Source organism: Microtus pennsylvanicus, chromosome 2, assembly GCF_037038515.1.
Source record: "Microtus pennsylvanicus isolate mMicPen1 chromosome 2, mMicPen1.hap1, whole genome shotgun sequence".
Classification (NCBI taxonomy): domain Eukaryota; kingdom Metazoa; phylum Chordata; class Mammalia; order Rodentia; family Cricetidae; genus Microtus; species Microtus pennsylvanicus.
In genome coordinates this window covers 145,198,268-145,213,931 of record NC_134580.1, presented here as the reverse complement: position 1 = coordinate 145,213,931, position 15,664 = coordinate 145,198,268, and the positions used below count along the sequence as shown (strand labels likewise).

At 47.0% G+C, this 15,664-nt stretch overlaps 1 protein-coding gene across 14 annotated transcripts in view; it reads left to right on the top strand.

Annotated features, from left to right (window-relative positions):
* Window positions 1–15,664, top strand: part of Bcas1 (brain enriched myelin associated protein 1) — an 87,806-nt gene that overhangs the window by 18,959 nt on the left and 53,183 nt on the right. For all 14 annotated transcript variants that reach the window (XM_075963192.1, XM_075963189.1, XM_075963182.1 and 11 more), the window contains exon 4: window positions 4,765–5,339. In XM_075963192.1, the coding sequence (XP_075819307.1) occupies window positions 4,765–5,339 (575 nt within the window). The remainder of the gene's footprint in view (window positions 1–4,764; window positions 5,340–15,664) is intronic.

Sequence of the window (15,664 nt, the reverse complement as noted above, 5' to 3'; positions counted from 1 at the left end):
ATCCATAACAACTTGAAACCAACACTCTAAACAAAGACAAACATCCATAATCTATTTTTGGGGAACGTGAATGTAGTTTTCCAGGCTACTTCCTGCTGATTGGGGACGCTGATAATCTTACAGGAACCCAAAGAAAATTTTGAATTATGGTTAAATCCTTAATGGAATATTCTGCAAGGTTTGATCATCTCAGCCAGCAGTCTAAGGCCATTCTGGATGTAAAACTCAGACATCTGGGCCATCTGCTCCTATCGGAGATTTCTCAAGGGGTCTTCCTTAATCAAAGCTGATTTTTTTTTTTACCCCAGAATGAATCCACAGCCTCTTATTTCCTGTGGAAACAAAAATAAAACCTCTTCTCCACAGTAACATATCTTTTGACTATATATTTTGAAGTCAAAGCATTTTCAAAGTATATATGTTTGATTAATCCAGCAGATTTATAATCATATGTCTTTTAGCAACTGTTGCTCCTTCCTCAGCATTCAAACAATTCAAAGACAACACAATAACACACAGTATCCAGACTTTCTGTGTATTTTCCATCTTTACATGGCTTTATTTTAAACTCTATTTTTTTTTAATTTTTAATTTTTGGTTTTTTGAGACAGGGTTTATCTGTGTATCTTTGGCTGTCCTGGAACTCACTCTGTAGATCAGGCTGTCCTGAACTCACAGAGATCCACCTGCCTCTGCCTCCCAAGTGCTGGGATTAAAAGTGTGTACCACTACACCTAACTTCTCTCTCTCTCTCTCTCTCTCTCTCTCTCTCTCTCTCTCTTTCTTTAAAGACTTTACCCTTTTTCTTTTCTCTCCCAATTCTATATTTTTAAATACACTGTAAACTGTTTAGAGGGGTTTTTCTTGCCTAAATCTATCTTTATTGTATATCTCACTTTGTCTGACACACGAGTCTACAATTTGCTAAGCAATATGGCTAGGATTAAAGCAGTGGCTTTGACGGCTGGATCCATCCCATCCTTAGCTTTCAGAGAGTCTAGCCTCATGGTGGAGGTACTGGCTGGAGCCATGTTCGTTGCCACTACTCTATGGAGTTTCAAGGTCCCTACCACCACCAAGAAGCATGCTGTCGGCTATTCATAAAAACCGTTTAAGTGTTTGCTGGTGGGTCCTCTTAAAACAGCTGCAAGGTTTTTGCAGCTAAAGCTGAGTCAGGAAGCCTATCTTAAATGAGATGTGCTTGCCTCTAGCAAACAGAGCCCACCTGAGAAAATGCTGCTATCAAGAAGCCATGCTTAACTCTGTTCTTTTTTGTCTATAATTACTTCCCAAGCTCTCTCAGGTTTTACGTGGAGGGAGTTGTGCATGTTGGTGCCATTATAGGAAGGAAAAAGAAAGACGCTGTGCTAGCAAAGGGCCCCCACGGGCTGACAGGCAAAGGATGAAAAACAATCTATACAGTAAACAGGAAGCAGACAAATGAACTGCCATCAATTACCTGGTATCTGTTAAAGAGGACTCTAAACCAAGCATAGTCAGAAGAGGTTTGAAAAGACCACTACATATTAGTAAAGAGACAAGTCAATTCACCAAGAAGATATAATATACATGCACCAATTTCATAAAACAAACATTAGTGATCATAAGAGGTTGGACCCCTAAGATGGACTTGGGGAGGGGTGGGGGTCACTGGACCCCTAAGATGGACTTGGGGAGGGGTGGGGGTCACTGGACCCCTAAGATGGACTTGGGGATGGGTGGGGGTCACTGGACCTCTTTATTTGTTCTTCTTCCCAGTGTGACATGTTGACTACTTTTCCTTTCTCTGCTTTTTGATATCTGTGGACTTTTCATCCACCTGTTGAGATGAGTGTTCAAGCCTTGCTTGTCAGGGCTTCCAGAGCCTAGACTCTCCCTAATACTCCACTAACAGTAGGAACTACCCAACCTACAGAGCAGAGCTTCAGCTGTCATGAAGGGAGCCAATCAGAGCTCTCCAAGTTCGGCCAAGCCACCGAGTAGCTTTACCTGATCTCTGACAAGGGCTCTTGTTTCTTTTGACTGTCTACATGTAATGTGTTGTGTCCTATTTGGTATTGAGCCTTTCAAAGCAAAATACTGGCTTTATTTATTATTATTATTATTTTGCCATGGAAAATGTTGTCTTTTGTTGTTTTCATCTTTTGGCTCCTTTGGTTCCCAGCCAGGACATGAAGCAGGGAAACCAGTCCATGCCTCTCAGGAGTTTGCAAAAGCCTCACCTTCCTTGCCTTCAGTCCCAGGCTCTCCTTTTTATGAACAGTTTCCTCTCCCTCCAGACCAGACCCACAATCCATTTTGTTCCTTCTGTTAAAGTTAAAGGCCTCCTTGCTCCTTTGGTCCCTGCTCTGCTTGCTTCTCTCTCCTCTCCCTCTCTCTTTCCCTCCCTCCTGCAGTGCCTGCTCCTCCAGTACCTGGAGTGCCTGCTCCTCCAGTACCTGGAGTGCCTGGAGCACAGGAGAAAATTGAAAAAGAGCTCGCCGGGTTAGCTAAGGCATTGATTGACAGGGGACCTCCTCATGAACCTCTCTCAGTCTGTCACTGACCTGTCTTATGTCACTTCTCTGTCTTCTGTGTTAGTAAGAGGTCACTGAGTCACGCAGAAAGAAGACTCTCTCCTCAGCCTCCTGACTCCAGACACTGTTAGATACTAGAGTCTGGCAGAGCCGCTGTGAATGAATGTGTGCGTGTGTGGGCATGTGTTTATCATCCATGTTAACGTGTAATGGAAATATAATGAAGAACTCTCCAATCGTCTCCCCCACCACCCCTTCATCCTGCTCCTTGGCTTCTTGCAAACACACCAGGACTTGTCTGTCGAGGTATATACTGAAGAAAATGCAGTGCTGTCAAGGATGGAGAGATGCCTTCGACAACATCATCGTTATCATAGAATCTGCAGTCATTAGGTCCCTGCTGGGGGGTGGGGGCAGCAGCCTGGACCGGGATGAGATGAGCTTCCCCACAAGTATCACAACGGGCATTCCAGGGAGCTACCCACGCTCCCACTTGCTTTATTTATTTTATCCTATTTCGTGTGTGTGTGTGTGTGTGTGTGTGTGTGTGTGTGTACTCACACATGCTTGTGTGTATGCAGTGTTCGTAGAGGTTCGGGTGCATGTGTACACGTGCATGCGTGAGGTGGAGGCCAGCGGACAACCTCAAGCACTGCTCTTCAGGAGCTATATACACATCCTCTTTTTCACCGTCTAATAAGCCTGGAACTCACCAATCGGGCTAGACTGGCTGCCCCGTGTGTCCCAGGGATTCCCTGTCTCCACCTCCCTAGGGTTGGAATACCACACCCAGCTTTTTCTACCTGGGTTGTGGCAGTGAGGACACCACCCACTGCCAGAGACAGGTCCTCAGGTCCTAATGTTTGTGAGACAAGTCCTTGACTGAATGAATCATGTCCTCAGCCCAACATCGCCATTTCATAAATAAGGAAAATTCAAGCTGGTTAGGGATTTTCGCAGAATCTCAAAGCTTGTAGAAAAAGATCTTCAGAATCAAATAAGATTCCAAAATTCTTCCCCACTGCTTTCTTACCAAGGGGCCTTGAGAAGAAGGCAATTCAGTTGGTTCAAGGCAGGAAGGGCGGCTGTTTGGGAGTGCAGCTCCCGGGAGGTTTGGAAAGCTGCCTCCTACACACACAGAATTCGTGAGCTCGCCATACTGGCGGCTGCCCCGACCTTCCTGGATGCACCTGCTCTTCATGACTGCAAAGTGTCGACTTCTGAGCAATACTGTTGAATCAGTCCCCAGAGTCTACGCTAATAGATGGCTTACATTGAGACAGAGAGAACACGAACTCAGGAGTTGGTTTCTGCTCTTGCTGGAGACGGGAGGGAAGGAGGCTTGAGCTCTGTCACCAGGGACTAGAGGGACGGTCCCTTCAGCAGGGTAGCAGTGCTGTGCCTCACCAACAGTGACAGCAGCCATGGTTCATGTCATGTACTGAGCAGTGAGCGCATCCCAGCCATGCTTCTGTACACTTTAGACATATTAACTAGTGTCATTCCCTAAGACAGCGGTGAGGGCAGGCTACTGCTTCTTCATCTTTACCAGAGAGTAAAGCAGAGAAAAATTTAAGGGCTTGGAGTCAAAAAGGTTTTTTGTTGTTGTTGTTGTTTATTTGTTCGTTTTCTAGACAAGGTCTCACTGTGTTGCTCTGATCGGCCTGGGAATCGCGGACATCTGCCTGCATCTGCCTCCATAATCCTGGGACTAGGGGGCTCCCTGCTAGAGGCAGGCCTCAAGTGTGAAGGGACATTTATAAGACATATTTCATTATCACAGCAATGGGGTGTGGGAGGCATTTAAGGGGCTGGGACCAATGGAACTGAGAGGCAAATACACAGGACAGGGTCCCATGATACAGAAAGGCTCAGGCCCAGATGTCTAGAGTGTGGAGGGGTTGAAGGACCAACCTCCCGGCTCCTGAGCCCAAACTCTGATTTCCTACTGGAAAATCGTAACACTTCTCTGGATTCCAGGGAGATAAACGGGGACAGCAGACTTTGGGTCTCACTCATATGGTGCCCGGCTGGCAGTGACTTCCCAGGCAGCGGCTTTTCTACCTCATCAGCCTCAGGGGTTTCTCTCCTAGGAAGAGTAGGGTCAGAAGATGCCCATCGGGCTAGCGGCGGAGGAAAAGGCCTTCTGTCTGCAGAGAAGCCTTTGTTTATTAAAAGCTGGAGTCCATCATTCACCCCTGAGTTTCCTGGCTCGATGAATGACCACTGTTTATGTTTGTGTTTACAGTCGATTTGGGAATAAGCATCTCCAAGGATAATGCGGCTGCTTCTTCCCCCAAGACAATGGAGGCCCAAGCTGTGGCCGATGCCAGCGGAAAGAATCTTGGGAGAGAAGCCAAGCCCGCGGCACCAGCTGCTAGATCGCGTTTTTTCTTGACACTCTCTCGGCCTGTACCAGGACGTCCCGGGGACCAAGGCACGGATTCATCGGCTGCATCGGGCAGGCTTGATGTCAGCCCCGGCACAGCGCCTGTGAACAAAGACCCAAGTGAGCACGGAGCACTTCCGGTGGCAGCTGCACCCGGGCAGGCTGCGGATAAAAGGCCAGGGTGCACTGAGGCCAAGCAGCAGGCCTTCCCTGCCACCTGCCCGCCCGCACCTTCACCACCTGAGTCCCAGGCAGAAAGCCCCTCCAAGCCCAAAGACTTCGGTTTTTTCGACCGATTGTTTAAACTGGACAGGGGAAGAGGAAGTATCCCAGTCGACAGCCAGCCTGAAGAAGCCAAGGAGGTGAGGGACCAAAACCAGGCCGCGGAGACTCCTGCTTTGCCCGGGAATCCCCATGGTGTCCTTGCTGGGGAGGTAAGTGTGTGAAAGCTTACCTACTTCCTCTCCAATGGGGTGCTTTTGTGGGGGACACTGACCGCGTGAGGCTACTGCGCATGTCACCCTATATCTCCAAGGTCCTAAACAAGGTAAGTTTAGCTTCTCCTCTGTGTTTGTGTAGGCAGAACATCCAAAGAGCTAAGTATCTGAAACCTCTCTTTTATGGTGGTAGGTGATGTCTGCAGAGATAAACCTAGCCTCCTTATCCAAGGCTGGTGGTACAGGGCCATGTTTATGAGCCCAGACAGAAAGGTACTAGAGTAACGGAAATGACTTCTAACAAGCTTACGTACCAGGCCGGGGATGCTCTGTAACCCCGTGTGAGTGCTCGCCTAGCCTAGTGTATCTGAAGCCCTGGATTTGATCCCCAGTCCTGGATACCCCAGGTATGGAGGAGACTCGAGCTCTTAATCCCATCACTTGGGAGGTGGAAGCAAGAAAATCTGAAATTCAAGGTCATCCTTAGCTACTTAAAGCCAGCCTGAGATACATAAGACCGTGTCTCAAAAACAAAAAACAAACAAACAAACCCGAAAGAATGAACTATGCCATGACTATAAGATTCCAGACAAAATTTCTAGGCAGTTGAAGTTGAAAAAACAAAACAATTAGACCAACACATTGATGCCTCTTGCTATCAACATTTTCACTACGCCCACAAATTTGGACTCAGGGTTTATTTTCAAATGTCCTTTCACGCGTCCACTCCCAAACAACTGTACAGTTTGACAATTCAATGAGCAGCGTGCGGGAGGGGTCTGGACTCACCGCGGGTCAGCCTTACTGCAGAAAGCGCCTTGCCGTGTGCACAGGCCAAGAGCCCTGAGCTGCTCCTCTGAGGGCTATGAGCTGGTCACCCATATTCGTGATTCACAGTTGAGGGCAACTGTTGATACCCATGGCCCAGGTAGAGAAGCTCTGGCTGGGTTTGCACCGTTGCTCATGGGCTCCGAGAGCCACTCATGGCTTTGGAACAACCGTAGGTTTATAAGGGGTAGGGATTTGAAGCCAGGCCATCGCCTGAGTGAGGAAAAAAAATCAAGCTATTCGTAAGGAGATAGTGAAGAACTGTGCTCTACCCGTTGTGCCTGGCGGCCTAGTGATTCAACCAAATCCTCCTTAAACAAGTCAGACCAGCATCCCTCAGCTAGATCTTGAAGGTGTTCAGTCACAAACCCCAGGCATACTCAGTCTCCACCCTGACTCTCTTGCGGGCCAACAGTTTTGAGGTTTGCTTTGTGAAGTCGGCCTCCTCTGTTGGGCTGGGATGAGGGGACACCCTCCCAGACGGCACCTGAACTTGGTTGTGGTTCCCAGGTGAGATTGGCTTCGAGATGTGATCTGCGGTAGCATCACAGCAAGCGTGGAGGAGTCTGGCCCAGGGGGTTTGGGGTTGAAATCATCTTCCGGAGAAAGCCCTCCCCCAATTATAAACATGCTTTCTTTCCTGGAGAAAAGACCTCTCCTACTTATATTTGCCAAAGAAATGTGTATGGCTAATTGTGTTACACTTCAAATTTGCATTTTTTTTGGTTGGCAATATCTCTGAAATTGGAAATATTGAGTGTCCATTGTGTACTATGCTCATGTAAAATATTTTTTTTGCAAAGTATAAGATAACCATTTCTCCTTCAGCCCACAAGTGCATGGATATTTGGATGCGTATATGTGCAAAGTTTTTTAAAAACTGAACAGCAAAAAAAAAAGTCCATAGCCTTCTGATTTGTACAGGTTTCTTATGTGGCCCCTGTGGCCTACTTCTGTGTTTAGAGGAAAACCAATTTTTTTTAAGTATAGTGAGAAAATACAGCCCTCAGAAAATAACACGAATATAACGTCCCAATTAATACCATTCTTGCAGCTAGTACCGCCACAGCGCAAAGTTAAACACTGGATTCAGAATTCTTAGGGTGAATTAGGCGCTGGGTTCTGCCACGTCAGCTTTCCCTCCCCGGCTCCCATCCCCCACAGTTCTGTGCCTCCACCCCCCACTGTCACCGCATGCTGGGTTTGGAATTCCAGCCACCGACCCACCGAGTCCTGAATTAGAGCCGAGATAACCGGCCCCCAGCTCATCCTGGGGGAGGGGAGGGGAACACACAAATCTGTGTTTTCAGAATAACAATCTCATTTGTGTGCCTTATAAAACTACATTCAGACCATAGCATAATTAAAACAAGGCCAGAATTCACGCACAAATGGAGCATTTACCCCAGAGGCCAAAGAAAAGATAAATTATAGACCTGAAAGTCTGACTGAGCTGTGATTCACACAGACCAACTGGCTGGCAGGGACGCGGCTTTCTTCCCCTCTCTCTCCCCAGCTGAACCGAGCTTCCAAGATAAACATTTAATAGATTTCCTCGCACGTGCACAAAATGATCCTATGATGGAAATCAGGCCTTCCTGGTTATAAAAGGAAACACTGGGTTTCTGTTTCCCCCGTGGTCCTTCCAGGGCTATCTTTGTGGTTGGGGGTGGGTGCCAGGGACAAGACCTTAAGATTTCAAAATGCTTCTCTTTGCTTATAAATGTATTCAAGTTCTGCGCTGATTATTTAAACACGAACCTTGTACAAGAGAAAGTAGTTTGGCTTTCCTAGTCCTGGCATCTCATCTAATGAGTTTCTTCGCCCCTCTCCCAAGCTTTTTATCGTTACATTTACTTATTTCTTCTGTGTGCACGCATACACATAGGTCAGAGGACAACCTGTGGGAATGATTTTCTCTTCCCATCACGTGGGTCCCTGAATCAATCACTGGTCAAGTTTGGCAGCAAACACCTTCACTCGCTGAGCCATCTCCTCGGTCCTTGTAGATTTTCTTAAGGGATGGCTTGAGTCACTCGGGGCCCCACATCTGAAGAGCGAGCGAGCTTGCTGTTTCTGCTTCCTGCTCTCCTTTCGTCCAGCAGTGCCTTCGGAAGTGCTCACCAAGCTCTAAAATGAGAAAAAAGCTAGATGTGATGATACCTGTCTGTAATCCCAGCACCTGAGAGGCCGAGGCAGAAGACTAGGATGTTCAAGGTTATCCTCTGCTACTCAGTGAGCAAGAGGCCAGCCTCAGCTGCACAGGATCCTGTCTCAAAAGAGCAAAACAAACAACCACAAAGGAAACCGCGAATGAGTGAGCAATCAGCTCCTGAGTGTCTAAGCTGTAGGTGGATTGGGGTTGGGAATAGGAGAATGGCCATTAAAATGGATGGGAGGGCAATGCGGAAAGTGTTATCTAAAATGACAAGGAAAAGAGCGTATGGGGGGGTGCGTGTGTGTGCGCGCGTACGTGCGTGTGTTCTTTCTTTCTTCCTTCCTTCCTTCCTTTCTTTCTTTCTTTCTTTCTTTCTTTCTTTCTTTCTTTCTTTCCACAACACCAAGCAGTACTTAGAGAGTCTACTGCCCCGTTTCAGCAGCACTAAAAACCCTTCACACTGTTGGGAAAGTTTGTTAAGCCCACAACCTATCTGTTATGAACAGTGGGTTACGAGTTTGTGTTAGAATGAGGCAGTTATTAATGCTGAGGTTTTCCCCCTCTAATAACTGTGAATTCAGTTATCAGTTTAGAAGGATGCAGGTTACAGAGGTGCCCCCTGCAAGCCCTCGTTGGCCTCTCCCCTGTCACCTCTCCCCTCCACCTCTCCCCTCCACACCTTGCCAGCCACAAAACTCATATTCCATTTCATGCCCAAGTAAGAGTGAGCTCCTGCCTGTGTCCCCAGGTGCAGCCCCAAAGTAGTTACTAATTCCCAAAACAAAAGCCGAAAGCTAGGGGTGTACCTCAGCTGCCAGTGTCTGTCTAGTGTGCCCGAGACCCTGGGTTCCAGTCCCAGCATTGCATAAACTAGGCATAGTGGCTCAAGCAGGGAACCCCAGCATCAGGAAGATGGAAGGCAGGAGGATCCAGAATTCAGTTATCCTCAGCTATATAGTGAGTTTGAGTCCAGCCTGGACTGCACGAGACCTTGTTCCAAAACAAAGACACAAACAAGAACATTCCATTAAACTAAAAATCTCTATTCACCTGTCTGTGCTGATGGGGATCAAGCTGAAAAACAGCAAGCCTTCGGGTCAAGAAGAGCCACTGAGAGACACAGGAAGGAAGGGAGGGAGGGAGGAGGAAGGAGACTCTTGGTACAGGAAGCAAGGGGGAACCATTGGCCTTCTTTGATGCTTTTTCTACCCCTCCATCACCAGTCCCAAACAATCAGCATGGTTAATGGAAGAATTGCGTTCCCCAGCGAGCCCATGGCTTTGGGTGATGTAAATCCAGTGTCTGGAGCCCTTGCTCTCCTCTGGGGAGACACAGATGAGCTTTACACACGCTAAGGTTTGTCTGCAGAGGAACAAAGGCGGGCGGTTGTGTTCAGTGTGGCGCTCCGCAATGCCTCAGTTACTGGGCTCAATTAGAAAAAGCAAATAAAGTTGGCAGAATTGCCTCTTTCTTCCCCCAAAGAGGAAGGAAGTGGGAAAGTAAGAATTCGTAGATCTCTTTCAGAAAACATGGCAGAGGACATGGAAATATATATATTCCATTTTACATATGTATGCTGCCTGCTTGATTGTCTGTGTGCCACATGCATGCAGTGTCCTCAGTGGCCAGAAGGGGGTGTTAGAACCCCTGGAGCGGGAGTTAGGGTGGGTGCTATACCCACCACCCACCCTAAGAGCAACAAATCTCCTAACTGCAGAGCCAGCTCTCCAGCCCTTAGATTTTTATATTTTCAGGTTTATTTTATTTCCACTCAAAGTCTGGTCTACGTGGATCTCTGTGTATCTTGTTTCAATCCTGTATGGTGACAACACACATTTAAACTATTTTTTCCAAGCACACTCACCATTCAAATGGCCCACTTTATAGTTAAATTTATTTTCTGAGGCATTTATTGCAGTGCTGGGGATGGAACCAGGGCTTTGTGGATGCTGGACAAACACTCTTCCAATGAGTGCTCAACCCCAGTACAGGGATTTTTTTTTTCAGTTCTAGGGTCCTTTGCAAGAAAACCGTTCAGAGTGAGAAAGACTCCACTATATCTTAACTCTCCGCCAGCCTCCGCGTGCACCAACTCTTCCACGGAGAAAAAGAGAATGAAAAATACTGAAATTATTAGTAGTGATTTCTTTCCTATGATGGCTTAATGAATGTAGTTTTTCTATTTGTTTCTCTATATTTTCCATTATTTTTAGGTTGTTTTTAATTTGGGGCAGGGTATTGAGACAGAGTATTGTAATATAGCCTAAATTAACCCCAAGCTCGAGGCAATCCTCCTGCTTCAGCCTCTCGAGTACAGGGATTACAAGCATGAGTTAGGAAGCCTGGTTTGTCTGTTTCCTAAAATGAGCCATGGAGTGAATCCCCAAGCCAACAAAATACAAACCAAAACCCACAACCCAGCATTTTCCCGGTTCTTCCAGTAGGTGGCGCTATGAGGCTGGCCCATCCCAAGTCACACTGGACATCTGGATCCCTCTCTCGCTGGTCTCAGGCTGCCCAGAGATGATTTCCCTCTCTCTCCTCACTTCCCAAACTCAGCGATCCCGGCCTTGGGTGGCAATTCCTTGCTCTGAAACAACGCTGGCGTTTCAAAGAAACCTATCTTCAGCACTGTCTGACCGTGGCAGTAGAAATGCCCTTTCCTGATGGACAGTTTCTAGGTTGCTTCAATTGCATTCTTTCCCTGTCTGGCCCTGCGCTTAAAGCATGAGAACGCATTTTTATTAGTCAATGAAAATCAGAATAGGAATTGTGAGAAAAATAAAAGCAACATTTCCCTACACTAATAATACATCTTTGATTTTCTTCAGTAACTGTGAGCTTCGTGGGGAAAAACAAAAAAACAAAACAAAAAAACATATATTGTGTTTGGAAGAATCACAATTCCCTAATGAAGCCACTCAAAATGCTTTTGGTATCTTATTCCCAGTGGCTGATTTACTTCCGTTTTAGGCAAATTAGCATCTTTTTCTCCCTGACTCTAATGTCTCCATCGAGGTGCCTCTGCTCTGAGACAAAGAAACCCTCGCTGCTGTCCCAACATCCCAAGGGAGAGGAGAGCCAGGTCCCTTGCTTTCCTTTGATCCCAGGCAGCACCCCGCACAGCTCCAATTTCTAAGGGAGTCAAGGCATGAACATGAGCCGAAGTCCCTTTCGTGCCTCCCCTCCTTTTCCGTCCATTGGAGCTCCTGTGCTTTTGCCAGGTTCCTGGTGTAAAGATTCCAATGAAATCGCTGCTGCCCAGCTTTCAGCCACCGTGGTCCTGTTCCCAAGACCCTGCAGCCAAGGAGGCCACAGCTTTCTCCAGAGGGAGAAGGCAGGAAATCACATCCGGGCCTGTCCCTAAAACTTAAAACCAACGCGGTAATGCACTCTCCTGGCTCAAAACAAGAAATTACGATCGATACATGTGCCTACCATGTCCCTGACTGAACATCCTTTGTATGTTAGTGTATCTTTCTATCATTTCTTTGGACAGAAATAACATCTGCTTTGTTATTTCTCCCCTTTCCAGACATGTTAATCTAGAATTAGCCGCTATCTGCTCCACGCTGTTTGCTCAGGTCGTGTTTTCCTGGTCTTCACGTAGAGACTTCCTCATTCCTCATGCCTAAGAAGTAGTCCACGAATAGACAGACATACCATCATGTCTTCAGCCATGTCCTATTCACGGTCTTTCCTGTCTCAACCTTCCTACAGCAAACAACTCTTTCCCTCTCTCATTTAGCCCATGTGATCTGAGGTTTAGAATAAACTCTGAGAAATGGAATTGCTAGGCATTTTTTTTTCATATTTGGCAAGTGCTTACCATAAATTACCAAGTATTTACTAAAAATTTTCCAAACTTGCCCTCTACCCAGACTGACTTAATTTCTGCTTTGACCAGCAACGCCTGGGCGCCTGCTAGCATGCCTGCCGGATGGAGGTTTTGCACAGACATTCGGATTCTTTGCTTTGCACTCTTTCTCTGTCCTAGACACAAAAACCTTCAAGTCTAGAACTGTACAATTTCCCTCGGGTTTTCTTTTAGTAGCGCCTTTACCCATTTGGATCCTTCCCCTGAGCTGAGGTGGGGCTATGACAACAAACTAAATGTCTCTCACACACACACACACACACACACACACACACCTCTCAGTTGACCGTTGTTTGTCCCTACGCGTTTCCTCAGGATGTCCTCCTTCGCCTTCCTGGGCTTGCGTATCATTCCCGTCTTAGACTAGAGCCCCGCACATCTTTAGGATCAAAGAGGTCACATAGCTTTCGGGAACATGGGGAAATATCCATCAGTGAAGAAGGATAGGGAGGAGTGCACTTAAGATCAAACCCATTGCTGGGTGGGCATTTGAGCAAACCAGGAGGGCGGAGATGAGCCAGTGAGGACAGGGTGGTACCTGCAAGCCTTTCGCTATGGAATCGCAGAGGTCAGCATTCAATCTCGACTCTGCTCTTTGACCGTAGGCAAGTATTTATTCTTTTCATACATCAATTTCTTCACCTGCAAAATTGGAATTGTAAGCAGACTCTCCTTCATCAATCCTCATGAGAACCAGTGTAGTAGCATAGAGCCAGACCAGTGTGTTCAGTGGCTCCTAGAACAATAGAGGTCAACGTGGAGACTCACAACTGAGCCAAACGCTGAGAGCGACTGTTGAGAGATTAACCCTAACATGACATTTATATCAACCCCGCCCCAAGTCATGGAGAACGCTGGAGAAGAGGGACAGAGAGAAAGAGAGAGCTGGAGGATGGCGGGAGAGTTGTGGCAGGCTGTGCTCTGGACACAACACGACTCTCACTGGCACAAGGTCGCTGCAGCGCTGATCACTTGCAGCAGACCTTCAGGACGTCAAGTCAACGTGATCGGTGACTACCCCAGTAGGCAGCTGGACTACGTGGATTCCAAAATAAAAAGAGAGGACATGAAGATGGAAGGGACCTGTATTGGGGGTATGGGGTGAGTGGAGCCCTGGGCTGGGTATATTGAAAATACTCTGTATGGATGTATGAAGCTGTCAAAGAATAAATAAAAGGTATTGTTGTAAAGCTGCACTTATTTATGTGTATGCGTGTGCTCACACACATGTATGTGGAGGTCGGAGGACAGCTTGTGGGAGTCACTTCTCTCCTTCTACCGTGTGGATCCCAGGGATCGAACTTGAACTTATGTCATCAGGCTTAGCGGTAAGTGCTTTCACCTGCTGAAGCAGCTCTGTTTGACTCATTATTTTTATTCTATGCACGCGAAGGCTTTGCCTCAGAGGACAGAAGAACACATCAAATCCCCTGGAACTGGAGTTAAAAATGGTTGTGACCCATCATGTGGGTGCTGGGAATCAAATCCAGGTCCCCTGAAAGAGCAGCCATAGCTCTTAACGGTGTTGAGTTTCTTATATTTTCAAGGTACTTCACAGGACAAAGTTATGGTCGTGTTTGTAGTGGTTTGAATAAGAATGCTCCCCATAGAGGCATGTATTTGAAATCTTGGTTATCAGGGAGTGGAACTGTTTGAAAGGATTATAAGGATTAGGAGGCGTGACCTTATAGGAGAAGGTGTGGCCTTGTTGGAGAAAGTATGTCATTAGGTGTGGCTGTTGTGGAATATTACTTTAACTGTGTAAAGTTGTGTTATATTTGTTTCACCTTGCCTGACTAAGGCACCTGATCACTCTAATAAAATGCTGAACAGCCAATAGCTAGGCAGGAGAGGGATAGGTTGGTTGGCAGGCCGAGAGAATAAGTAGGAGGAGGAATGTGGACTCTAGAAGAGAAAGGGGGAGAGAACAAGGGAGCAAAAGAGGGCAATGCCTGGGGTCTGCCAGGTAGCTGCTGCCAGACAGACAGACGCAGGGGAAGCAATGAAAGTAGGACATACAGAAAAGAAAAAAGCCCTGAGACCAAACAGAGATGAAGAGAAACAGGTTAATCTAAGTTATAAGAGCTGGTGGGGCAAGCCTAAGCTAAGACTGAGCATTCGTAACTAACAGTAAGTCTCTGTGTCAGGATTTGGGAGCTGGTTGGTGGCCCAAAAGAAAAAACCTGCTACAGGTAGGCTTTGAGGTTTCAAAAGCCCATGCCAGGCCTGGTCATTCTCTCCCTTTCTGCTGCCTGTGGATCTGGATGCAGAACTCTAAGCTCATTCTCCAATACTGTGTCTGCCTGCCCACTGCCACGCTCCCTACCGTGATGATAATGGGCTAACCCCTGAAGCTGTAAGTGAGCCCCAGTTAAATGTGTCCTTTTATGAGTTGATGTGGTTGTGTGTCTCTTCAAAGCAAAAGAACAATGGCTAAGAAAGCGTTGTTAAGATAACACAAGTTAGAAGCACTTGGGAGATCAGCCTCTGGGCATGCCTGATAGGAAAAACCTTCATTGTGTTAACTGATGTGGGAAGGCCTGCCCAGTGTGGGCAACACCATTCCCTAAGCTGGTGAGCCAGGTGAGCTCCAGCATGTATGCATCCGTTGCTCCCTTCTTCTGACTTCATATTTAATGGGATCAGCTTCTGCAGACTCCTGGTGCCTTGACTGCCCTGCTGTGATGGACTTTGGCCAGGAACTAAGGGGGTCCTGTCCTCTTCAGTTGCTCCAGGCCAGAGCATTTTATCACAGGTACAGGAAAAAAAATGAAGGTGAGCTCTTTTAAATTTGGAGAAGCTAATGTATAGGCTGTGATTTTGGAAACTCGTCAGCACACTCCTTAATAAAAATGAATGACGCCAGTCTCACTTGGATCAAATCATTCATTTGTTCATTCATCCCTTCTTTCGGAGCATCTGCTATGGGCACGAGTCCAGGTGTAAGTGGTGGACACTGGTGAAGAAGAACAAAGCTTCCCATTCTAGGGGCGAAAGAGGCACAAAGGAATGAATGGGTGATACTTTTAATACAATGAGGGATTTCTCCAGGTCCTTGCTCTAGCTTGATGCCCAGGCTGGAAAATTCCCTGCCCTGTGTATTGCAGGATCTGCTTGGCAGTATTCCCGGAGTCTGCCTACCAGATGTCAGTGGGACCCTCTGTCGTGAAAACCAAGACTATCTCAGCAATCACTACTACAGGTCCCTGGTGGGAGGAGGAGGCCCAGTGTTAGGGTGAAATGCCCTAGAAGAACGCAGGCTGGACTGGGGGAGTTGTAGCCATTGAAAGTGGGGTGGTAAGGAAAGAGTTCAATGAAAAAATGTAACGGTTGGCAAAGACTTGAAGGAAGTAAAACGGAATATTATTCCCTGGCAAGAGCTCATGCAACAACCTGGGACAGAAACCTGCCCAGCGCGTTCCAGGAACTTCAGAAAGACTGCTAAGGCTGCGATCGAGA